General features: G+C 37.0%; 3 protein-coding genes across 4 annotated transcripts in view; 2 read left to right on the top strand and 1 right to left on the bottom strand.

Moving 5' to 3' along the window:
* cpne2 (copine II) overlaps nt 1-1,290 on the top strand; it is a 37,451-nt gene extending 36,161 nt beyond the window's left edge. The window contains exon 16 of the mRNA XM_058076134.1: nt 191-1,290. Coding sequence (XP_057932117.1) covers nt 191-298 — 108 coding nt within the window. The 3' untranslated portion in view covers nt 299-1,290. The remainder of the gene's footprint in view (nt 1-190) is intronic.
* Nucleotides 1,291-1,903: 613 nt separating this feature from the next.
* On the bottom strand, nt 1,904-11,525 carry psme3ip1 (proteasome activator subunit 3 interacting protein 1). 2 transcript variants are annotated; one of them, XR_009130116.1, is made up of 7 exons: nt 11,394-11,525; nt 10,111-10,244; nt 9,916-10,014; nt 7,301-8,780; nt 5,199-5,275; nt 4,298-4,487; nt 1,904-2,338 (listed from the first exon to the last, which is right to left on the bottom strand). XR_009130116.1 is itself a non-coding variant. In XM_058075020.1 (7 exons), exons 2-7 carry the CDS (start codon nt 10,232-10,234, stop codon nt 4,242-4,244), a joined length of 813 nt encoding a protein of 270 aa, XP_057931003.1. In that variant the 5' UTR covers nt 10,235-10,244; nt 11,394-11,525; the 3' UTR covers nt 2,346-4,241. The 2 variants fall into 2 exon arrangements, 1 of the variants encoding a protein (XP_057931003.1); XM_058075020.1 differs by lacking the exon at nt 1,904-2,338 and having other exon boundaries at nt 2,346-4,492; nt 7,301-7,440; nt 8,659-8,780.
* Nucleotides 11,526-11,819: 294 nt separating this feature from the next.
* Nucleotides 11,820-25,745, top strand: LOC131130896 (cytochrome P450 2F2-like). The gene is made up of 11 exons (XM_058075007.1): nt 11,820-12,070; nt 14,559-14,721; nt 16,345-16,497; nt 16,585-16,745; nt 18,190-18,258; nt 20,436-20,540; nt 20,706-20,847; nt 21,014-21,099; nt 21,599-21,700; nt 23,686-23,827; nt 23,906-25,745. Exons 1-11 carry the CDS (start codon nt 11,912-11,914, stop codon nt 24,091-24,093), a joined length of 1,470 nt encoding a protein of 489 aa, XP_057930990.1. The 5' UTR covers nt 11,820-11,911; the 3' UTR covers nt 24,094-25,745.
* The last annotated feature ends 494 nt before the right edge of the window (nt 25,746-26,239 follow it).

Raw genomic sequence — 26,239 nt, 5'->3', positions numbered from 1 at the left:
GTTTTGTTGAAACAAGGAAGTAACAATTCAATTCTATCGAGGTCCATTGCAACTAATATCCCACTCAAGTGATAATGTGGGAACATTTTGGGGCTCTTTCCGACTTTTCCCAAATGGAAATGTTCAATAAAGTGTTGCTTTCAAATGTCTACGGAAGTCCTATAACCGCTTGCTCTCTCCTTTCATCAAGGCACCCAAGGAGACCCTTGCCAAGTCCGTGTTGGCAGAGCTTCCTCAGCAGGTCACTCAGTACTTTAAACAGCGGAATGTACCACCCATCAACCCGGCACCGGAGTGAGCGCACCCTAAAAGCGCACCTCGACAATGTACAATAGCGCTTCTGTCAACAGCCAGTCCGTATTGAAAGCGTCTACGTCCGCTGTTGCATAAGACCTCATATGTAGAAGACATCTTGTTATTATTTTCGAATCTTCCAGTTAAAAACGATTGACTGGATGATGTCTGCCAAGGGTACAAAGTGATGTGAAGATGCAGGTGAAGCAGTTGTCCACGTAAAAGGAAGGAAAAAGGTTCGATTATTGCGGATGTTTTTTTTTTTTTTTGCTGCCGTGTCTTGTGATTGATGCCGTGTGATTCATTGTTGTGGTGTAAAGTCTGCTCGGCTGAACTATAATCAGTGGTGGTGTGGATCTTCAGGTAGCAGATCAGACGTGATGCACATCCCCGTCATTGAAGACATTGATCGTGAATGACAGAACGGGAGGATGAGCATGTTGAAGTGGGACGCTGCAATTCATAATGGGAATTGATCATTGTGATGATCCTGCATGTCGCTAGTCACTGTTTACAATGTTTACGGTTTACAGGCGCCAACGGGCACAAAAGCAAGAAGGGTTATTTTTGTGTTTTATAAATATTTGAATATGATCGTTTTGCCACATCTGAAGATGCAAAAGAGGTGTTACTGAATATGCATATATACTGTAGTATATATTGACTGAATATTTATATGATGTTGTGTATTGATGAACCCATTGGTTTTTATTGTAATTTATGCAGTGCAAATTTGTGTTATTATATTATTAAAGTGTGTATTGCTGTCTCTTTGTACTAAATGTGTTTCTTCATTTTATAAAGTTGTGTCCATGTGAACACTCAGGTAAATAAACAAAATAACTACACCCTGTTTCTCATTTGTGTACACAATACAGGACTACAATACGTAGTCGTCCCGTTTATCGTGGTTTGAATATCACCCCCCTCACTATATTGTGTTTTTTTATATATAAATAATTAGTAGATGATGGCTATTTTGTGATTGACTAATGGATATTTGTAATAAAATATTGAAAGACAACTTATATGTCACATTCAACTTGTACTTTGGTACAGGACAAAAAAAATAACTATAAAAGCAATCTTCACTCGCTAAATGTACTGCAAAAAAGGTCAGTAAGGATAATTCGTAATGCCGCCTACAGAGAACATACTAATCACTATATTGACAGTTACTATGGTACCCATTATGCCATCGTATGGTCATATCACCTCATACTTCGGTATGTGACAAAAAATAATAAAAAAAAACACAAACTATATTGGGAAAGCAGGAAGTGAACAAATGTAACAGTTAGTGATTGTAAAAGTACCAGATGGAGGGGTAGGATTTAATAAGCTTTGCTTCTTCCTACTCCTTTTGGACATGTGGAACTGTGAACTGATTATGTGATGCATTCAATTGTAATCTGACAGTAAGAGTAATTAGTTAGATTACCCATAACTGAAAAAAGTAGCAGAGGCGAGTAATGCAATAGTTACTTTTACTGGTAACTGGCTACTTTTGTACTGGAGTAACTAACTTAGTAACCATAACTAATTACTTTTTTAAGTAACACACCCAACACAGAATACAGTACAGTTCTAATGAAGACAGTAGACACACTTGAAAAGAGAAAGTTCTTTATTTCTCTTTGCTTAGACCAACACAGAGCTCTTGAGCCTGAAGAAGCAGCAACTGCTTGAACATTTCCCCTGAATGATGCGACTGAGGGACAAAGGACTGATGACAAAACAACATGATTCACTTTATTCTCCAACGCGATACACTTTGCATGACACCCAAAAAAAACAAAACAAAAAAAACAAAAAAAGCGGGAAATGCGCCTTTACTGCATCTCACTCATCTGCTGCTGATAGCTACAAAGGAGTCACATGACACATCCTAAGCAGTCTTTTCCTTCTTCCACAGCTGTCAATCACTGTTCCCACAGCCAAAAGCACAGCTTGTGTCGTCACTGTGGCTTGGGTTGGGAATGGGATGTGGGGAGAGCGGGATGTCATCGGGGTACGGAGTGCGGGATTTGCTTGCTGGGTTAAACTGCATGAGACGTGATTGAGGGAAGGAAGCGTTATGTTTGCTAGCCACAACAGTAAAAGCACAAACAGCTGCTTGAAATGCTTGGTTTTCATGTTGCTATTTGTTTATTTATTAGGAGTATTTTTGCTCAGCCGTCTCCCATGGCAGTTCAAAGTGTAACAGTTTTACTCACAGCTGTGAAAATAACAGGGAAAAGTTCAAGGTTTTCTACTAGCATGTTCTTACAAGAATTGACAAGGATCAAGGAGTTTTCCATTGCACGCCAAAGAAGACTTGAGACTGATTTTTTTTGGCCGGGGGGTGGGGGCAATTTTCATCTAATTTCTTAAAGGTTGGCAGGCTAACGTGCTAGCACCTAGTAAGACAGCCTCAAGTACCGAAAAGTTTGATGCAGTCCCATAGTGTCCCCACATGATGCCATGTGTCTGTTTGCCTTTAGACATTAGTAAATTAACTTAAATGCTAACATGCTAACAGCTACCATGCTAGCACCTAGCAAGACAGCCTTGAGTTCCAAAAGTGTCCAGGAAGTGTCCCCACGTCATACCACGTGTGTGTATTTGCCTTTAGACACGAGTAAATTAGCTAAAATGCTAACATGCTAACCGTCATCATGCTAGCACCTAGCAAGAGAGCCTCAAGGTTAGAAAGTGCCAATGTTGTCCTATAACATCCCTATATCATGTCATGTGTATATTTACCTTTAGCCATGAGTAAATTAGCTAAAATGCTAACATGCTAACAGTCATCATGCTAGCACCTAGCAAGAGGGCCTCAAGTTCAGAAAAGTGCCAAGGTTGTCCTATAATCTTCCTACATCATGCCATGTGTGCATTTGCCTTTAGACATGAGTAAATTAGCTTAAATGCTAACATGCTAATGGCTACCATGATAGCACCTAGCAAGATAGCTTCAAGTCCCAAAAGTATTAAAGCAGTCCCACAGTGTCCCCACATCATGGCATGTGTGTAGTTGCCTTTAGATATGAGGAAATTAGCTGAAATGCTAACATGCCAACAGTCATCATGCTAGCACCTCGCAAGAGGGCCTCAAATTTAGAAAGTGCCAAGGGTGTCCTAGGACCTTCCTACATCATGCCATGTGTGTATTTGCCTTTAGACATGAGTAAATTAGCTAAAATGCTAACATGCTAACAGTCATCATGCTAGCACCTAGCAAGAGGGCCTCAAGTTTAGAGCGTGCCAAGGCTGTCCTATGACCTTCCTACATCATGCCATGTGTGTATTTGCCTTTAGACATGAGTAAATTAGCTAAAATGCTAACAGTCATCATGCTAGCACCTAGCAAGAGCGCCTCAAGTTTAGAAAGTGCCAAGGTTGTCCTATAACCTTCCTACATCATGCCATGTGTGTATTTGCCTTTAGAAATGAGTAAATTAGCTAAAATGCTAACATGCTAACAGTCATCATGCTAGCACCTAGCAAGAGGGCCTCAAGTTTAGAAAGTGCCAAGGTTGTCCTATGACCTTCCTACATCATGCCATGTGTGTATTTGCCTTTAGAAATGAGTAAATTAGCTAAAATGCTAACATGCTAACAGTCATCATGCTAGCACCGAGCAAGAGGGCCTCAAGTTTACAAAATGCCAAGGTTGTCCTTTAACCTTCCTACATCATGCCATGTGTGTATTTGCCTTTAGACATGAGTAAATTAGCTTAAATGCTAACATGCTAGCAATTAGCATTTAGCCACAGAGAGAGTTGAAAAGTTTATCTCAAAAATGAGACTGCTGTCTATGGGGCTTGCATTACTGAGCAAGCCCATAATTCTGTATTTTTGAATAAACGGGGTATTTTTACAGTATCGGATTCCCTGTTCAATTCTTGTGAGAACATGTACCACAGTACACGTGTGTGTTACTGTGCATATATATATATGTCAGACTATCTGTAGGCTCTGCTGTGCCTTGGATACGGTGACATGATTACGTCCACGCTACCTTCGCTGTCCGAGCTGCTGTCAGAGTCGCTGCTGCCAGAATAATTGCAGAGTCCTGGTAAGACGCCGATGCACACCGCCGCAGAGGGCAGGTGAAGCACACCTTGACTGCTGGAGTTGAGGTGGGGTGAAGAGTTCTTGGCCATCGGGCCTGTGACGCTTTGTTGGCTTTCAGCTCCTCCTCCTCCCTCCTGCTCTGAACAACAGAATCTAATGTCAGGCTGCGAGATATATAAACAGTATAATAATGAGTATGACTCAGTGTCATATTTGCGAAGACACCTTACCAACAACACACAATTCATCACACAGCAACTTAACAGTGTACCTGACAAATATACAAACATGTACAAATAAGATATGGGAAAAAAACTGAGTAACGCATTCGTTGGGGCGCTGCAATGATATCAGCCTCCCTCACAGCTCTGTTCTACAGGCTCCTCTGGTGGACAGAGGAAGCATTGCGGAGTCAGCCTCCATTTTCTGTGTTGCTTGTCCTCCAATGAATTGCTCTTGTGGTTATAATATAGAATGGGTACATGTTCAAATGGCTCCTGTTTGTTATGTTAAACTCATATTGGTACATTTTGATTGTTAAGTTGCTGTATGATGAGTTAGATGTTGGATGTTAGATGACACCGTGAGTCAGAATGTTATATTGTGTGAGGACCTTCTGTCATTTCCATAACGCATGATTGGCTCCTGTCGAATTATACACTGGTGAGGCTTACATATGAAACATTCAGGTTTTTCCTCTAAATTCAGTTGGTGTGGCTAATACAACGCTATCTACGATATATCACCTTCCATTGTTTATTATTAATCTTGAGAGACAGATTGTATGTTTCAAATAAAACACACAATGAGTCATAAACAGTATTAGGCCTCAGGCTGCTGCCCACCTGTATGTCTGTCTCCATTTCCTGTTGCTGGGCTTTCCAACTTCTGTTTCTTACTGCTGTCTGATGACTGTGAAGAACTGGGCGAGAGGACAAGAGTTGGATTTAGGGTTCTGTAGTCAATGACATTCATTTTCTACCGCTTATCCTCACGAGGGTCGCATGGTTGCCAGCCAATCACAGGGCACATATAGACAAACAACCATTCACACTCACATTCATACCTATGGACAATTTGGAGTCGCCAATTAACCTAGCAATGTGGGAGGAAACCAGAGTACCCGGAGAAAACCCACGGGGAGAACATGCAAACTCCACACAGAGATGGCCGAGGGTGGAAGTAAACTCTGGTCTTCTTGTTCGTGGGGCCAGCGCGCTAACCACTATTCCACCATGCAGCCAAATGACATATTACCAATGGTTAAAAATTATCACAGAAATATTTCAAAAGAAGGCAAAAATAAAACTAAATAAATAAATAAAATATGTCCCAAGAACCAGATATCCAAAATATCCCGGACGCCTCCCTGGTGAGGTGTTCCGGGCATGCCCAGCCGGGAAAAGGCCCCAGGGCAGACCTAGGACACGCTGGAGGGACAATGTCTCACAGCTGGCCTGGGAATGCCTTGGTGTCCTCCCGGTGGAGCTGGAGGAGGTGGCCGGGGACCGGGAAGTCTGGGCTTCCCTACTAAGACTGCTGCCCCCGCGACCCGGACCCGGATAAGCAGAGGAAAATGGATGGATGGATAAATAAAATATTGAAATATGTGCGGTGTGGAAATTGAACATTAAATCACACTGAGGGTTTTCCGGCAACTGGGACAGGCACACATGCCCCCACAAACAGCGAGAAATATATCACAAAACCACCAGTCCACTAGCTGGGGAACTAAGCATGTACCATTACATCTGTAAAATATTCCATTGACAATAAAGTTAAATATGTTTTTAAAGCATTGCTGGGAGATTTTAGAATATAGTCAAATGAAAACAAGTTGGATGTGGACTAGAATGAAAAAATACACTCTACTGAGTCATTGAGGTTCCACTGTTATTTTTAAGTTCAGTCTCACTACTATGGAGGGGTTTCTCGCTCTAGCAGGTGTCTGCTTGCTTGCAGAAGTAAACATTGATAAACACAGAGGCATAGTGGCCAGCATGTGGAAAGAGTGGAGACCTTGGCACACAATTTGGCTTAGCGCTTGGTGAGCTGAGAAGGACATAAGGTATTATTCATTGATTTTCTTTGCATATACAACATGAACATTAAGACCTGACTTCTCTGTGACGGCTCATAGACGTCATGTTACATCTACCAGATGGTGGAACTGTTGTCAATATGTTCGTTCATTTTCGACCGCTTATACTCGTGAAGGTCGCGGGGGGTGCTGGAGCCTATCCCAGCTGTCTTCGGGCGAGAGCCAATCACAGGGCACATATAGACAAACAACCATTCACACTCACATTCATACCTATGGACAATTTGGAGTCGCCAATTAACCTAGCATGTTTTTGGAAAACCCACACATGCGAGAACCCTAGCTGCAAGGTCTGCGCACAAACCACTCATCCACCGTGCAGCCCCGGCAGGAGTGCATTTGTAGTTAAATTTAAAATTATTTAAAAAGGAGGTTTGCCACCAGCTGCTTATAATTATCTGCCTTGTAGTTTCCAAGAAATTTATTCATTCATTTTCTGCCGCTTAGCCTCACAAGGGTCATGGGGAGTGCTGGAGCCTATCCCAGCTGTCTTCAGGCGAGAGGCGGGGCACACGCTGGACTGGTCGCCAGCCAATCACAGGGCACATATAGACAAACAACCATTCACACTCACATTCATACCTATGGACAATTTGGAGTCGCCAATTAACCTAGCATGTTTTTGGAATGTGGGAGGAAACCGGAGTACCCGGAGAAAACTCACGCATGCATGGGGTTTTTCCACACAGAGATGGCCGAGGGTGGAATTGAAGCTGTGAGGACTGCGCGCTAGCCACTCGTCCACTGTGCAGCCCTCAACATGTTCATATCTTTACATATTAAGATTGTGGAGTAACAAATTAAGTAAAAGTAGGACTAGTAAGTTTTAACAGTATTTGTGCATACTTGCGTCTTTTGACAGCTCCAACCAGTAAATGGGCCTGAGACAAGTGGCTGGTCTTTTGCTCCACCACTGAATGTTTAGGTGCTGCCTTCTTCTCGGGCTCTGGGCGGCTGTCAGGCGACACTTGCTTTGCTATAGCACTGTGGCGGTACGGAGTTAAGCTTAAAGAACATTCATGAGGGGACTCGAAAGACAACAACCTCTAACAAGTAGACACTGAGCTTGCATCATTCAATGTGGGAGTCATGAGAGACCACATTTGACCTTGAAGAAATGACCCAGTAGTGCGGGTCCGAGAGGAGCATTGATAGTGACCAGAGGGAGCAGAAACGGTAAAAGGCATGGGATCGTGTAGGTGTGGTTCAGCTTCAGCTAGAGCTCACAGCAGCAAAAGACTGCTTGAAAATGGTCACCGTAGTGACAACAAGATGATGCAGTTTCCACGACAACCCACTTTGTTGTCATGTGCAGACAAACCTTTCTGTTACACTGGTTGTCTGGCGTGGACAGGGAAGGAAAGCGGATAGACTGGAAGGGAATAAACGACAGAATTGTTTCAATTGTTCAATTCTGTCGTGTATATATAACGACAGAATTGAATAGAATTGATATATATATACATATATATACATATATGTATATATATATCAGAGAGTCAAATAGTACAGGTCACAGATTGTGATGTAAAACAGTTCTGTTTTGGTGCTTTTTAGTAAATACATTTAGGTCCAGAAGTATTTGCACAGGACAAGGTTTTTATGACCACTACAGCGGATTAGAAATTCAAAGAAATTGACAAAATCTGCATTTTCAAGCAGTGTTAAACATTATAAATACACTTTATTCTCAGTTATGTCCAAAACGATAGCATCTCTGCATAAAACTAATTATTAAATACATTATCGTTAAAAGTCTACATTTCAATCACATTTTGGTGGTTTAATTTCATATTTATTACGGGAGTCTATTAAAGCATGATCATAAAAACTCCAAATACGTCTGGATCTAGACAAAGCAGTTGATCATATTTAATTGCTTAGTTTCCTTTGGTCATAATCATTTAGTTTGTCTCCATTTTAATATGATGACATTTATTTAGAGTGTGGAAATGCTGACTCTAAGCAGCCTTCAACTGAGATCGATTGAAGGTTTGTTTCCCCATTTAAAGCGACCTTTGCCCTGCTCGCCAAGCAGTATCCAGCACAATACTGCTTAATGTTTGACAATCATGATTTGCTTGCCAGACATAAAACAGCAAGCCGGGCACAAAAAGGGGGCACTGTAGTAAAACTAAAATCATTTACTGCTAGTGAATGACCGATGATCAAAAAATCAAAATGAAAAATAATCAAAAGGATATTCTGTATTCCAATAGTTCTTGTTTCTCTTCATCCCTGCGTTGCTTCTCCACCAGGCTCTGTTGCCGGGAAACCTCGTCCAGGAAGCTGGTCTCATCGTCGTCCAATCCCCTCACCATGTTCTCTGTCACCATGGCAACAAAGCTGCTCTTAACACATTGCAGCAAATGATGACATTTTGCAGAAAACATGAAGCGTTGTAGTTTGTTCAAAACTAAACTCAGGTGACCTTCAAGTTGAGAACTCATTAAAAAATATTTGAATACTTTCACAAAATTGAGATGAATGCTGTAGAGAAGGGGTCTCATAATCACAGATTATTGTAAATGTGGACCGCATCTATGGCTACGTTCACACTGCAGGGTGTGAGGACCAATTCGGATTTTTTTAACAAATTTGATTTATTATGTAGTCGTTCATATTACCCAAATGTAATGATAATGGTTTTATTTCATTTGAACATGCATCAGATTACAATTGAATGCATCACATAATCAGTTCACAGTTCCACATGTCCAAAAGGAGTAGGAAGAAGCAAAGCTTATTAAATCCTACCCCTCCATCTGGTACTTTTACAATCAGTAACTGTTACATTTGTTCACTTCCTGTTTTCCTAATATAGTTTTAAGGTGTTTTTTTTTATTATCATTAAATTAAAAAAATTAAATAAAATTTTAATACATTTAAATAATTTTTTTAATGATTAAAAAAAGCAGGAAGTGAACAAATGTAACAGTTTTTCACTTCCTGGTTTTTAAAACCATTAAAATAAATAAATAAAAACAACAACTTTCCTAATATTGTTTAAGTTTTTAACTTTAATTAATTTATTTTATTTTTAATTTTTTTGTCACGTACCGAAGTATGAGGTGATTAGTTCACTTCCTGCTTTCCTAATATAGTTGTAAGGGTTTTTTTGTTTATTTTATTTTTGTCACGTACCGAAGTACTAATGCGAATACGTAATGTGAATTTCCGTGTGTTTACAGAAGTAAAGACTGCTGCAGTGTGTGGCCGCTCCTCAGTGCATTTGTGATGATTTTAAGACATTTTGTGCAAGGGGACTCATTAATTTCATAAACAAACTATCACAAAAAAAAGATGTAACCGGTGTATCAATCATTGTTTTATCATTGCATTGCAAGCCTTTAAATTGTAATTGCATCAAATCGTGAAGTGGCCAGAGATTCACACACCAAGGTAGGTTGCATTGCAAGGTGTGCCTCAAGCACTTCCTTTACAAAAAAAAAAAAACTCACTGAATTTGAATTGCTCCTCAAATTCCTCTTGTTTCTTGTCTCTCTGCTCCTGCAGACGTTCATAGAGGGAACGTGGATCATACTCTTCTTCCGGGGCTTCTAAAGAGACAAATGTATTCGCATATGTAAATATTTACAAGTAACATGTGTAAGAATGTTCGCATTTGGGTCTTTTGTCACGTGGTTGGGTCTTACTCTCTGGATCATCCGGCTTCCTAACTTTTTCCCACTCTTCCTGTCTTTTTTTCCTCCTTTCGTCAAGCTCTGCTTCTGAAACAAACTTCCTGGTGAGATCAACGCCTGTCCCTCCTGCTGCCATCGCTACTCACCTGTGAAGCACACACAGTAGTGAAAAATCACGTCAATCAAGTCTTTCTGCTGTGCAACTCTATACCACTTGTTGAGTGGCCCAATGCAATACAATACATTATTCTCTTGCTGTCTAGTCCAGCAATTCATTTTTAAAAGTTTTTAAAAATAGTTTCACTTTTAGGGGGCTGCACGGTGACCTAGTGGTTAGCATGTTGGCCACACAGACAAGAGACGAGAAAAACAGAAAAGCACACACATTGCAAAATAACAACTCCGGCAATATTATCAAGTTCATTTTAATTTATCGGGTGAGTCATGAATTCATTTATTAGCGTCCCATGGGACATTTTAATCGTGTGACACCCCTATATGTATATATTGTTTACAAACTACAAAAAAGTCGTAGTAGATTTTTACTTTTATTCCCTTATTCATCATAATTGCATTTTTTTTCTCAAACAACTGTATGTAATAAGGGACAATAATTATAATATTTGACTGACATTGTTACATCGTCTTATGCAGTTTGGCCAATTTTTTGTGTTTATCATGATCAATGACGTCAAAAATCATTCAAAAATCATGAAACAGTATTGTTGATACTGCCCCTGTATTACTGTATTACAGATCAATACCAATATTTGTAGTATCTCTTTGGCTCCCCCTTGTGGTAATTCCTTAACAGCACAGTTAAGACATTCGACAAGTTCAGGTTTCTTATCCAAAACATTTAAATACCAAAAACAAACACACACCGTAAGATTCAAAGTGACATTTATGACGTTTTCGCCCTGAGCTTACAGGGCTATATTTAGACAAGAACGTCATGAGATGAGATAATATAGAAGCATATTTATATAGAAGCAAGTAATTCAAGTTATTCACCACCTGCAACCGTTCCTAATCTATCTGTATCATCGCAGTCACGCACATTTACCAGTTAATTGTTTTAGGACTAAAACCTGCCGACATGTTGTCCTCTTACTTGCTAACGTTAAATAGCTAACGTTAGCTTAGCATCCACTGGTAAGCTGCCGTCACCACACGCAAAAAAGAATCAAGCAAGTCACGCCGACAAATGGTGCAGCACAAACATGAGATGTAGCTTATGTTTTATTATTTATCATTAGTCATTATTTATGACTTAACATTTATTAAAAACTTACCAAAGAAGACAGTCGATATTATTAAGGCAAATGACGTCTGCGTGTCACCGTAAAAATTGGTCGTCACAACACTCAATGTGTGATTTAGTTCCGACATATTTAGACAGTGTAACTTTCGTCAGTTATGGATTTTATTTACTGGTCTAATTAAAATAAACTAAAATAAACTAAAATAATAAAATAATAAAATAACTTCAGCACAAAGAAAAAAAACAAGAATTGTCCAGAAATATAACACATTTTGACGCACTTCCTTTTATTGTCCAAGCAAATTGTGATTTAAAAAAAAACACCAACATAATTAGTCATGTTTTTATATCGTACTAGCATGCATCAAACTTTAACTCAAAAAACCCCAAAAGTAAAAGCAGATATTTTATGCTACATTTTAAGCCTCACCTGCAGTAGTTCTTCCCCCGCCCCCTTTAACTCAGACAAGCACACAAACAGTAGCGGAAGAGACCTGAGCGACAGCTCCCTTTAAAAAGAAGTCCAGTTCTGTCCACCACTGTCCCAAGATGTTGGTCCAAATCCTCCTACCGCTTTGTGTTTTCTTCGTCATCTATACTTTCATGTGCCGAAGGCCCAAGAATTTTCCACCTGGACCTATAATCTTGCCTGTCCTGGGAAACATCTTGAGCTTTAGTTTGGCGAACCCCCTGCAGGACTTTGAGAGGGTATGATAATTCTTTATTGTCCCTTATGTTATTTATTATATTATAAAACATGCACATTACAATATCGTTAGTTTGCATGATGTTTATTTTTGCCTGATTGTGTGCAAAGTTAATACCACTACTAATAAAAATAAAAATAAAAATAAAAATAAAAATAAAAATAAAAATAAAAATAAAAATAAAAATAAAAATAAAAATAAAAATAAAAATAAAAATAAAAATAAAAATAAAAATAAAGGAGGAATGGAATAATTTTTAATAATTTTTTAAAACTTTAAATTATTATTATTTATTAAAAATTATTTAAATTATTTGTGCAATTTACTGTTTACGCTGTGTATTGTTGTTCATATTTGATGTCATCTATTTATTCACCACATTATTATTATTATTATTATTATTATTATTATTATTATTATTATTATTATTATTATTATTATTATTATTATTATTATTATTATTATTATTATTATTATTATTATTATTATTATTATTATTATTATTATTATTTATTACTATACGGGAGCCAGGCAACGGCATTTCGTTGGCAAGTTCACTGCTGTGATATTGTGCAATGACAATAAAGGAAGTCTATCTATCTATCTATTTATCTATCAATCTACACTCTAAAAAGTAATTCAGAGTATCTGTTGACACCACTTGATTTAATACATAAATGCAATGTAAAAAATGTAATTAATTGATTTAGATAAACTTTCCAAGTTGCTAACTTTATTTTTTAAGTTATGTTCAAATAATAATGTTGGCTATTACATGAACTTAATTTAGTATGTCATATACACTCAAATTTTATTTATTTATTTTATTTAGCAAATTATATATATATATATTAATTTAAAAAGCTGTGTGCATTATTATAATTAAGTAGACAACAAATTAAACTACTTAGAATAAAATGATTAAGTCAGTTGACTTAACATATTTTTTTGGAGTTACAAACTTAAAAACTTTATTATTCTTATTATTCTTTTTTATTTAAAAACAATTATTCAGTCAGCATTACTTAAAATAAGCTTTGAGTGAAGAGGAAACGCTAATTCGTGCAACGCAATATTGTTTGTTCAAAGCAATTTCAAATTAAGTTGTCATAACTAAGAAAGACTAATGGAAATTGTTGCGTTCATTTTTTTTTGTTGAGGCTAAACATTTGTTTTTTGAGTGTATAATGGAATAATTATTTACAATGCTATATATATACTGGCATAGATTTCTCAATAACTTCCATGAATTAATAAATTCATTTTTATTTAATAAATTATAATTGTTCATGAATAAATTCCATGAATTTCCATGACTACATGACTGTGGACGGGTTGTTTACACATAGTTGAGCGCTGCTCCCTTTTAAATGTATCACCAGTAGAAACCAAATCTATTGGACTCAATGGCCTTGAACTTTGTACACATGAATCATGACAAAGGGAGAACACCAATAGAGAGACACTAATAACAGAGATTATACCATTTTATTTGAATTGTTGCTAAATCACGGCCCACACAGAATACACACATACCTTCTTAATACAGTGGTATGAAAAAGTATCTGATCTGAATTGAGCACACATCTGACTTCAATTGTTTGGTAAAATATTGGTTTCAATTGCTCTTTAAGTCTCCTTAGGAAGAGAGTTCAGTTATTTATTCCTCCCCTTTATGTCATTGTTTGCATGCTACACTCATTCAAATATGAAAACCTAGAAGTGTTTGGGTGGTATTAGTTAAAACAGACACTGTTTTTTCATCTGTGTGATTTTGACAAAGATTAGCTCACATTTGATGGTGATTTTATGCAGAAATGTGAGAAATTCCAAAATGTTCAGATACTTAATATAGGTCTAATGAACATAGTAGATATAGATTTATGGTGAGTACATACAATGACATATGCAGCATTTTTAAAATCATACAATATATTACTTCCGCCAATGAGAATGTGCATTTGATTTGTTCAGTAAACACATTACATATTACTGTTATATCTTGTTGCATTCATAGATCATACTGTTTATAATTTATATATAATCTGCAATAGCCATACTCTAGTCACTTCATTGCAATACTGTACATATTACTGTTATTATATATTGTCACATCCATACTGTGCATACTGTTTATAATCTGCAATAGCCATATTATAGTCATTTATATCCCTGTACATATCCTCACTGTATTATAGTCATAGCCTGTTAGATAGTTTGTACATAGATCTGTCCATTTTTCTACATTTACTTACTAATAAGGTACTTATAAAATTGCACTTCTGGTTGGATGCTAACTGCATTTTGTTGCCCCCTACCGGTGACTTGAGCAATAACAATAAAGTTGAATCTAATCTAATCAAGAAATTGTTTAACAACTTTATTTAAACTTTAATACGACAATGTAGATGTGAATATTGTATATTTAAAAAGTCATATACTGCATATCCTAATATTCATTATTGTGTATTTATTGTTATTTTTTTCAGCTGAGAAAAGCATATGGGAATGTCTACAGTGTGTACCTCGGTCCGAAACCAGCGGTTATTATCAACGGCGTCCATGCTTTGAAGGAGGCTTTAGTATCGAAGGCTACCGATTTTGCTGGACGGCCCCAAGATCTTTACGTGAATGACACCACCAACAGAAAAGGTAAGACATACGTACAGTTACGTAAGAAGAAAAGCGAACCTCTGTATTCAAAAGGGTGTAAACCAGGGGTCTCAAACTCGCAGCCCGCGGGCCAAATGCGGCCCGCGAGACGCTAGTTTGAGGCCCCTACCTTGATACCAAAGTTTAATGTTGAAATGACAGCTTATTGTAAAGTTGACGATAGGGGTGTTATTTCATGTGTAGAGGGCTCTAGTAATGTTAGAAACCATATCTAGAATGACTTAAATGAGTTGTCTACGCTCTAACTACAAAAATATTTGAATTTTAACATGGAATCATACTTCAGGGAATTTCACTTAAGCCTAGGTCATATGATTTATTATGAATATTTGATTTTTAACATGGAATCATACTTCAGGGAAATTCACTTAAGCCTAATTGTTTTGGCTGTTTTGTCTATTTTATAGTTTTACTCAATTCTACCATTTAAAGCAGGGGTCTCAAACTCACGGCCCGCGGGCCGCATTTGGCGATGCTAGTTTGAGGCCCCCACCTTGATACCAAAGTTTAATGTTGAAATGACAGCTTAAAGCTGTGTGCACACCGGACACAATTAACATGATTTTGCCCCGCCCATACTTGTTACCCTACCCTGTTACCCCGCCCTGTTTTGCTTTGGATTAGCAATGAAGCTAAAGGCTTATTACGCTAGGTACAAATAAATGCAGGAAATGATTTGGAATAAAACGGAAAATACACGTCAAGATAAAGCATCTCATCAAACATGTTGTTTAAGTTACGACGCTGCTCCCAGATGGAACTGAGTACGATGCTAACTTGCTAATTGGGTAAAATTATTAAGTTTCATTAATGTTCATGTTAAAGGTTAAATAACTGTTTGAATCTGAAAAAAATAATTTATGTATGTAACTGTATGTGGTTTCTTACGTTTTTCTTATTTGCTGTTTTATTATTATTTTACTTATTTATTACTGATTGATCGATTTATTGTCTTTATTCTTAATTTGTTTATTTTATTTTTTTTATCTTATTTTGTGTATAGAAAAATAAAAATTAAGATATTTGAGAACAGTGGAATGTTTTATCAGATATTTTGGTATGGAAAACCGGAACCAAAGTACTGAAAAAGTGTCTTGTATAGCAGAAGCAAAAGCATTGAAGATAGTTTTTTTTTATTGATTTTTTTTCTAGTTTTTAATAGATGCGTTTTGGGTTTTTTTTTTTTTGAAAACCTGATGCGGTCCGGCTTCACCCAGAACCTTGCTCCGATGGCCCCCAGGTAAATTTTGAGAGTTTGAGACCCCTGGTGTAAACGCAGCAAAGCATGCATCCCCTAATGTGTTGCGTGTACTATTGTTTTTGACTGTATTGTTATTAGACATCAAAGGGCTCAAATTTCTCCCCTGGTGCCCATGCCCATCTCTGCAAAACCCAGTCTACCAAATTACTAAATTGGCTGCACACAATAGTGCACTTGACCAAAATTACCACTGCGTGGGCTGCGCCACAATCTTAGAGCCCACATAGTATGTCAGTTTGACTAGAAATTTCACAAATAATTACAAAATAATGTCCATAACTTGCACACATATATCATTTGAAGAACATTCTTTAAGCTATGTCTTAACCACACCTGTGTAGGAGTGATCCTGGCTGACTATGGTACGAGTTGGAAGGAGCATCGTCGCTTTGCTCTGATGACGTTGAGGAACTTCGGTCTCGGGAAGAATTCAATGGAGGAAAGGATTCTTGCAGAGATTCAGTTCATCATGAATACACTGGAACAGAGCATTGGTATGGCAAGTGTGATTTCTTGCAGTTACTGTATATAAGGAGCATATACACTGACATCTCAACAACTAATGTCATTATCTGTTACAGGCAAAACCTTGAGTCCTCAACTTATGTTCCATAACGCGTCCTCCAACATCATTTGCCAGGTTCTGTTTGGTAAACGCTACAATTATGATGACGAGTTCATCAAAGTGATTGTTCAATGTTTCACTGAGAATGCCAAGCTGGCTAATGGACCATGGGCAATGGTGAGTTCAAGTATTTTATGTGGCAATGACACATTTTTTCATATTTTGTTTGGTAACAGCAGAAAGGACACGCACCAGCAAATACAAATAGACGGTGTAGACATTGAAAGAGTGACGGAAAATAAATTTCTCGGGATCACAATAGATGAAAATATGAGCTGGAAACCTCATATATACAAATATACAACATAAGGTGGCCAGAAATATTTCAATATTGAACAAAGCAAAATTTGTTCTCAATCAGAAATCACTCCACACTCTTGATTGCTCTCTGGTTCTACCATATCTTACTTATTGTGTGGAAATATGGAGTAATAACTATAAAAGCAAATTTCACTCGCGAAATGTACTGCAAAAAAGGTCAGTAAGGATAATTCATAATGCCGCTTACAGAGAACATACTAACTCCTTATTTCTAAAATAAAAAATGTGTTTTTTTATATATAAATAATTAGTAGATGATGGCTATTTTGTGATTGACTATGGGATATTATTCGTAATAAAATATTGAAAGACAACTTATATGTCACATTCAACTCGTACTTGTACAGGTACAGGACAAAAAAAACAAACTATAAAAGCAATCTTCACTCGCTAAATGTACTGCAAAAAAGGTCAGTAAGGATAACTCCTTATTTCTAAAATCACAAATACTTCAACTTGCTGATATAGTTCATCTTCAAACAGCTAAAATAATGCATAAGGCTAAAAATGTCATTGGATGGTCTTATCACCTCATACTTTGGTATGTGACAAAAAAATGTAAATAAAATAAATGAATTAAATTAAATTAAAAAACGAAAACTTTAAAAAGTTGTTTTTTATTTTTTATTTACATTTTTTAATGATTTTTTAAAAGCAGGAAGTGAACAACTGTTACATTTGTTCACTTCCTGCTTTTTTAAATCATCAAAAAAATGTAAACAAAAAAAAACTTCAACTATATTAGGAAAGCAGGAAGTGAACAAATGTAACAGTTACTGATTGTAAAAGTACCAGATGGAGGGGTAGGATTTAATAAGCTTTGCTTCTTCCTACTCCTTTTGGACATGTGGAACTGTGAACTGATTATGTGATGCATTCAATTGTAATCTGATGCATGTTCAAATGAAATTAAACCATTACCATTAAATTTGGACATTTTACAGTAAGTTACTGATGTGAAGGAAGACTACAGAAGTAAAGCCGGGTCTATATCAACTTAGGTCTTTGAATGTCTGTAGAAAATGCAAATAATACCATTGCCAAACATCTCAGAATTTAATGTGAACACAAATCAGTGTGAAACTTATAATGTTAACTAGTAATGAAAAATACATTTCTTATGTCAACAGTTCTGGTTAATGTAGATTGTACTGATGATTTAGTTGAAACATTGATTTCACTGGATTGTATAGAATGACGTTTGAAGGCTTGTGTTTGATTTGTTTTATCCTTATTACAGCTCTATGACTCCTTCCCAATGATTCGTGGTCTGCCACTTCCCTTCATGAAGTCTTTTGAGAACGTCAAGGTATGTTATATGGCTTTACTGTACTGTTCCTGGGTACTTGATAAGGATAACAGAACATGGTTTAGATAATGGAAGGACATGGTATAGAGTCCACCAGAGTTATGTCAAGTCATGCGTTATGGACTTCAATCACAATTTTGATGACTTTGGATGTGACAAAGACTTGAAACTCCCCTTGGATTTTTAATGACTTTGAATGACTTTAATGACTTTCCTTCATTCATTCATTTTCTACCGCTTATCCTCGCGAGGGTCGCGAGGGGTCCTGCAGCCTATCCTAGCTGTCTTCAGGCGAGAGGCGGGGTACACCCTGGACTGGTGGCCAGCCAATCACAGGGCACATATAGACAAACAACCATTCACACTCACATTCATACCTATGGACAATTTGGAGTCGCTAATTAACCTAGCATGTTTTTGGAATGTGGGAGGAAACCGGAGTACCCGAAGAAAACCCACACAGGAACGGGGTGAACATGCAAACTCCACACAGAGATGGCCGAGGGTGGAATTGAACCCTGGTCTCCTAGCTGTGAGGTCTGCGCGCTAACCACACAACTACCGTGCAGCCATAGGTACCACATCATAGCAATCAAATTTTTCTTATTTATTATGTATTGTGTAAAACTATGACATTAGTCATAGTCTGCTTTACACATGGTGTGTTTAAGGACTCCACACAGGGTGGGATTGAACTCGGTTCTCCTAGCTGTGAGGTCTGCGCGCTAACCACTCGACCGTGCCTCGGACTTTAGACTTGCAAATACTTGGGATTTTCAGTGAGTGTGTTCAGTTCAAAGTGTTCAACATTTCCAGCAGGACAACACATTTTCCCACAGAATCTACCTCATTGAATGCATCTGTGGACATCCAATCAGGTACCATCCTGCAATACCACTTCTGACACCAATGTGTGGGTGTTCAGAGGCGCTTAAGGTACTCTTTATTTGGGCAGACAGTAATCAGGAAAGTGGGGTAATAAAAACAACACTCTCCATGGCCATGGAATTACAGGGCCGCACAGTGGACAAGTGGTTAGCATGTAGGACACACAGTCAGGAAATCGGCAAGATCTGGGTCTATGTACACATTTACAGCAACACACATCAGCACAAGTTTTTTTAATGTCTTAAATGGTTTATTTACTCTTATTATGTCTACTATATTGAGTAATACGAGCATAAAGGTGACTATAGGGTTGTTATTTCATATCTAGAGAGCTCAAATAATGTTATAAACTGTATTTAGAAGGCTGTGAACATCCTTTCTATGTTCTAAATACACAAATATTTCATTTATCACTAAGGAATCCTACTTCGTAGTAATTCAATTATCACCCCTTACTTAAAGAAAATATATTTATCAATATATTACTTTAAATTATTGTATTATATTATAATATATTATTTTTCCATTATATTTTCCAATACATTATATATTATAAATACATGGAATAATATATTTTTGTACATATATTATACAATATATTATATATTCATGTAATATATGGCAATATATTGCAGAATATACAAATGATTGAAATATCTTAAATCCAAATATATAATATATGAGTTTCTATATCCCAAATTATATGCAATTTTATATATGTAAAAATATAGTCCTTTTTTTAGATATTTGTTATATGTATCAATATATACACATATATGATCTATGCATATATTGCAATATATTGGAAAATATAAACATAAGATCCCATATATGGAAATATATTTCCTAATACATTGCATTATATTTGCCAATATACTGCAATATATTTTTTTTCCATAAGGGACGGTCCGGTCTGGAAACCATTAAGCGCAATAAATGAGGGATAGGATTTTTTTTAATACATGTGATGCTGCACATTGTTACAGAATATGTACTTGGACAATGACAGTAATATTTTAAAACTAGATATTACCTTAAATTTTCTTGAAAATATTTTGTTACAATTTTGGGGCAATATTGCCCACTCCTAAAGAAGACACGAGTGCTTGCTAATATGTACTTGCTTACGCTGCCGCCTAAACTATCGTCTTTATGTAAAAATGTATAAATATGATGTCCCAAATAGATTTCCAATTGAGATGAATGAAAAATGTTTTTTTTTTCTGTTACACTTTAATTGTCTTTGATGAAAATAATATACTGACGTGATCTTTCTTTATGTTTTTTAGACTTGTCAAAAACTTGCAAGGCGTGTGTTGGCCGAGCATAAGAGTACCAGAATCCCTGGTGAGCCACGAGACTTTATGGACTGCTATCTGGATGAACTGGAAAAGGTCACCAAACATTAACATCATAAACCAGACTTGTTTTTTTTTTTACAGATGCTGTTTTTGTATGACTTTGAGATCATTTGTTAACAAAAATAAATGTTACGGATCTCACTTATATTTCATATCAATTTCACTGAATCCTTTTTGTGCTCTTTTTTCTGTTTTTAGCAAAGTGATAAAGAAAATTGCACATTTTCAGAGTCCCAACTCCTCATGTACGCTCTAGACATTCACTTTGCTGGGACAGACACCACCTCCAACACCCTCCTGACTGCCTTCCTCTATCTTATGACCCACCCACATATACAAGGTACCTCCACTAATAATTTATATATTGTAAACGTACTAAATGCACAGAAAGTATTGGAACCTCCAACGGTGAGTACAATGATAATAATAATGTAATAGGCCTGTGTTGTTCACGTATTGAATTCTTCTCCACACTAACACTCCTCTTTTTGTGTTCTATCTGTCAGAGCGTTGCCAACAGGAGATAGATGAGGTGTTGGAAGGGAAGGATCAAGTGTGTTTTGACGACAGAAATAGCATGCCATACATGCAGGTAAATTATAATAATAATAATGCAATACTCTTTGCAGATGTACGTTGACCGAGTGGTTAGCCCGCATGCCACACAGCTAGGAGACCCGAGTTCAATTCCACCCTGGGCCATCTCTGTATGGAGTTTGCATGTTCTCCGGGTACTCCGGTTTCCTCCCACATTCCAAAAACATGCTAGGTTAATTGGCGACACCAAATTGTCCATAGGTATGAATGTGAGTGTGAATGGTTGTTTGTCTATATGTGCCCTGTGATTGGCTGGCGACCAGTCCAGGGTGTACCCCCGCCTCTCGCCCGAAGACAGCTGGGATAGGCTCCAGCACCCCCCGTGACCCTCATGAGGATAAGCAGTAGAAAATGAATGAATGAATTAAGGCTCCAAAATCTGTCACCACACACTTCATATACTTTTCCCAGACAGGCATGAACATTTTCTCCCATTTTCTCCAATGATCAAACTACGAGGTGATCATAACTGATGATGATGTCTCTATTTACAGGCTGTCATCCATGAAGTGCAGAGAATAGCCAACACAGTGCCACTTAGTGTCTTCCACTGCACAACAAAAAACACAGAGCTAATGGGATATTCCATTCCTAAGGTAAGGACAACACTACTTTTTGTCGAGGAGTGAACCAGTTAAATATAGAATGTTTTTTAATGCAAGTTTTAAAATCCCCAGCTGATTAAAATATGAAAAAAATACTAATAATATGTCAAAGTTTGACATAATTATTAAGGAAAAATGTGTAGTTATATTAATTGCCATATTGAATTGAATTGTGAATTATTGAAAAAGTGTGTAGTATAGCAGTTTGACTCATAGTTTGCAAGCTGAAAAAGTGTGTGCACTCCTGATATATATGTGCATGTACTTAAATACTCATATTAACACATAATGTACACATATACATACTAAATATGTATATGTTTTGTTTAGAGTCACTCGGTCATTTTAAAAGTAGGCTGAAAAAGACAACACCGCAACTAAGTTAATTATTAGCTTGGTAGAATGGGTCACTGTCGGTCAGCAGATCATTGATACTATCAGTCTGGGACTTCAAACCATCACCCAGACAGTCCGTCACATGACGGGATGGCACAATGAACCGTATTTAAATCGCAATTTCTATTGGAGCAGCTTTTCAAATGAGTCATTATAGATGATTACATAATGATGATTATTGACAATCAGTCAAAAGACATGCTGACACCAATAACAAATTTGGGGCTGTTGGATGCAGAAGCTCATCCTGCACAATACATAGGTAGGAGTGCTGTTCTGCCAGTTATGTTTATTTAAAATGAAACCTATATTATAAGTTGTAGTATACAGGGTAGTAATATTTTACTGCAGGAGATGGTGCTGAGCAATGTCAAATCGCGTATGGAGAATAATTTTGCAGAAAAAAACAATGCACAACAATGAGCAAATTCAAGAAACAATACAAGCAGTTGATGTTTGCTAAATACAAGGATGAAGAGTCTTGAACCAGTCATGATGTGCTATATATATCACTATATTGACACTTACTATGGTACCCATTATGTCATTGGATGGTCATATCACCTCCTACTTCAATACGTGAAAAAAAAACTTCAACTATATTAGGAAAGCAGGAAGTGAACAAATGTAACAGTTACTGATTGAATTAGCTACAAATGTCATCCAATACTTCAAGAGAGGAGAAATATGATCTCAGGGAAGAACTACATTTGAAACACTTATATGCTAGGACTACGTTAAAAAGCCATAGCATTTCAGTATGTGGAATCAAACTATGGAATGGATTGAGTAAGACCCTCAAACAATGCACAACGATGAGCCAATTCAAGAAACAATACAAGCAGTTGATGTTTGCTAAATACAAGGATGAAGAGTCTTGAACCAGTCATGATGTGCTATATATATCACTATATTGACACTTACTATGGTACCCATTATGTCATTGGATGGTCATATCACCTCATACTTCGGTACATGACAAAAAAATTAAAAAATAAAATAAATAAATTAAATAAAAAAACTTACAAAAATTAAACTATATTAGGAAAGTTGTTGTTATTTTTATTTATTTTTTCTAATGATTTAAAAAACCAGGAAGTGAACAACTGTTGCGTTTTTTAATCATTAAAAAAAAATATTTAAATTTATTCAAATTTTATTTTATTTTTTTTATTTAATGATAATTAAAAAAACAACTTAAAACTATATTAGGAAAGCAGGAAGTGAACAAATGTAACAGTTACTGATTGTAAAAGTACCAGATGGCGGGGTAGGATTTAATAAGCTTTGCTTCTTCCTACTCCTTTTGGACATGTGGAACTGTGAACTGATTATGTGATGCACTCAATTGTAATCTGATGCATGTTCAAATGAAATTAAACTATTACCATTACCAAAATACCATAATTCTGATACGATAATTTGTCATTCCAACACTGATGATACCCGGAGGACAACAAACTTCCTCACTTAAGCCTAAGATTAAAACATTTCCATGCTGTAATATTTGGATAATATTAACTTGACTTGAATATGAACACCTACATTCTTCCTATAATTTGATTTGTGTGGCTCCTCAGGGTACAATGATCATCCCAAACCTGACCTCTGTGCTGCATGAGGAAGACCAATGGAAATTTCCTCATGAATTCAACCCTGAAAACTTCCTCAATAGCAAGGGAGAGTTTGTAAAGCCTGAAGCTTTCATGCCATTTTCTGCAGGTATAACACATACATAGATTTATGTAACTGACGTTGCGATGAAATGAATGACCCCCACCCCCCATGACTATACCTCAGGTCCACGCATGTGTCTTGGTGAGGGTCTGGCTCGTATGGAGCTCTTCCTCATCATGGTGACTCTGCTGAGGAAATTCAAGTTCATCTGGCCTGAGGATGCTGGAGAACCAGACTTCACTCCGGTCTATGGAGTCACGCTCACTCCCAAGCCTTATCATATGAAGATCCAACTAAGGTCCTTGCAGTGAAATTGAACACAGACAGTTGTTGATCAAAATGCCGTGGCATTCTAATACGGCCTTTTTTTTTTTAACCATAGCAGTGATTTTTCAACTCATGGGTTGTGACCCAAAAGTGGGTCACAGAGCTGTTTTTAGTGGGTCGCCATTCTTGCTCCCCAGTAATGGTCAAAAAATATTGAAATATGTAGTATTCTGATCACTAGGTGTCAGTAATGTTACATTGCTGAGACACTACATTATACTGTATTAGATGGCATGTCCAACATGACACAGTAAAAATAAGTTCTCCTCCCATTTCATGTGGAAGTGGTATAATTTTGCTTCTTACATTGTCTTTCTTCCCCACTTCAATTGTAAACCTTTTGAATTTGAGGCAAACTACTTAGCTTGGTCGCATGTTCAAAGCAGCGTCTGTCGCTTGTACCCCTGCAGTGATCCCGAAACATGTGCAATACGGTTAAGTAAAGTGTTGTAAACAAAAAATATTAGCAAGTGTAAAGATGATAATGGTAAAAAAAAAGTGTATTTAGAAAGCCATAAACGACAAAAATATTTCATTTATAAATATTGAATCCAGGTGGCACGGCGGTCAAGTGGTTAGCGCCAGACCTCAAAGCTAGGAGACCAGGGTTCAATTCCACCCTCTGTGTGGAGTTTGCATGTTCTCCCCGTGCATGCCTGGGTTTTCTTCGGGTACTCCGGTTTCATGCTAGGTTAATTAGCGACTCCAAATTGTCCATAGGTATGAATGTGAGTGTGAATGGTTGTTTGTCTATATGTGCCCTGTGATTGGCTGGCGACCAGTCCAGGGTGTACCCCGCCTCTCGCCCGAAGACAGCTGGGATAGAATGAATGAATATTGAATCCTATTCACTTATGGGTATGGAATGAATTAACTGCAATAATCATTAGGGAGACTAGCAGTTAGCTTTAGCCATACAGCACTGACAATTGAAGCTTAGCCTTTATTAGGGTGAGAGGTTGATCGTGCTGTGGACTTATCACCAATCAATAACAGGTGCACCAGGGTTCAGATTATGGAGCATGCTCACTTGATCAAAAAATAAATTTTTCTCTAAAGTGGAAGTCTGATTTAAGAACGGTACTTCTATTGCAGAAGCACTGACATGGTTATTTAATAGTTTACAAATCCACCCACTGGTCTCCATTTAAAGACATGGAAATATTTCTGAAAAACACGATATATGATGAATTATGTGGTGTGTTCTTAAGAAAACATACACTGGTAAATGCCACATTTTTCTTAAACAGTGATTTAATAAATGAGATTTAAGAATGCAATTTGTCATAAGCACATACTTTACTGGAAGCCCAACAAAGATGGAACTGCAACCGGATTCATTTTTCATCTTGTAGTTTACCTCTGACCCACTCACACCCATGTTTTTGTTGTGGTATCGTTTTGTGGTTTCAGTTGTATTTACAACCCAACCCTCTCACTCCTATTCTTCTGCTGTCAGTGTTGCCGACAGGGGAGACAAATGTCTTCTGCTACAAATACATTTTTCCCATTGCACGTACAGTTGCACATTATATAGTAATAACAAATACAAAAGTTATATCAGGCCACATTTTGGGGTTTGTGACCGTGAACTCTGTGCTTACACGTCTGTGCTTCTAAAGTAAAGAGAACGGATGGTCAAGTCAATGCTTTTGGATGCCAATTCTAATAAAAGTGTCATTCTTACATTATTTTCAAATGTGTAAAATAGCATTTTATAAGGCAGGCTAAATTTTCAGGCTTAAAAAAAAATACAAAAAATGTGAAAAAATATTGAAAAATTGAATTTAAAAAAATGGAAAAAACTCCATCACATTTTATGTATATGGATATAAATTTTTGGAATTATGGGTCACAATGTTATTTAAAAAATAATCTAGTTATAAATCCCACAGTTATTTACCGGCCATTACAGCCTTCAGTTTGTTTTGGTGTATAGTGCCCCTTAGAGGCTGGTTTGAAAACACCATGACTCTAAATCAAACTTTTTTTTTTTGTCATTCAACCTTCACTAAAACAACAAAAATGGAAATATACCACCCAATACCAACATGTCATTCAAATAGAAGTAGAAATTAATTTTCATCTAATACTACCGTTATGCTTTTTGACAGCTGGAGACAAACCTTT

This window comes from Doryrhamphus excisus, chromosome 6 (assembly GCF_030265055.1).
Source record: "Doryrhamphus excisus isolate RoL2022-K1 chromosome 6, RoL_Dexc_1.0, whole genome shotgun sequence".
In the NCBI taxonomy this organism is placed as follows: Eukaryota; Metazoa; Chordata; class Actinopteri; order Syngnathiformes; family Syngnathidae; genus Doryrhamphus; species Doryrhamphus excisus.
Note: the sequence above shows the minus strand (reverse complement) of the source record. Positions and strands in the feature narration are given on the sequence as shown.

Coding starts and splice junctions, on each gene's coding strand:
- psme3ip1 (XM_058075020.1), bottom strand. CDS start 10,234: ATGGCAGCAGGAGGGACAGGCGTTGATCTCACCAGGAAGTTTGTTTCA. Junction 8,781..9,915: donor TGAGGAGCAATTCAAATTCA/GTGAGTTTTTTT, acceptor CCATGGTGACAG/AGAACATGGTGAGGGGATTG. Junction 4,493..5,198: donor AAATGGAGACAGACATACAG/GTGGGCAGCAGC, acceptor TCTGTTGTTCAG/AGCAGGAGGGAGGAGGAGGA.
- LOC131130896 (XM_058075007.1), top strand. CDS start 11,912: ATGTTGGTCCAAATCCTCCTACCGCTTTGTGTTTTCTTCGTCATCTAT. Junction 14,722..16,344: donor TGACACCACCAACAGAAAAG/GTAAGACATACG, acceptor ACACCTGTGTAG/GAGTGATCCTGGCTGACTAT. Junction 16,498..16,584: donor TACACTGGAACAGAGCATTG/GTATGGCAAGTG, acceptor TATCTGTTACAG/GCAAAACCTTGAGTCCTCAA.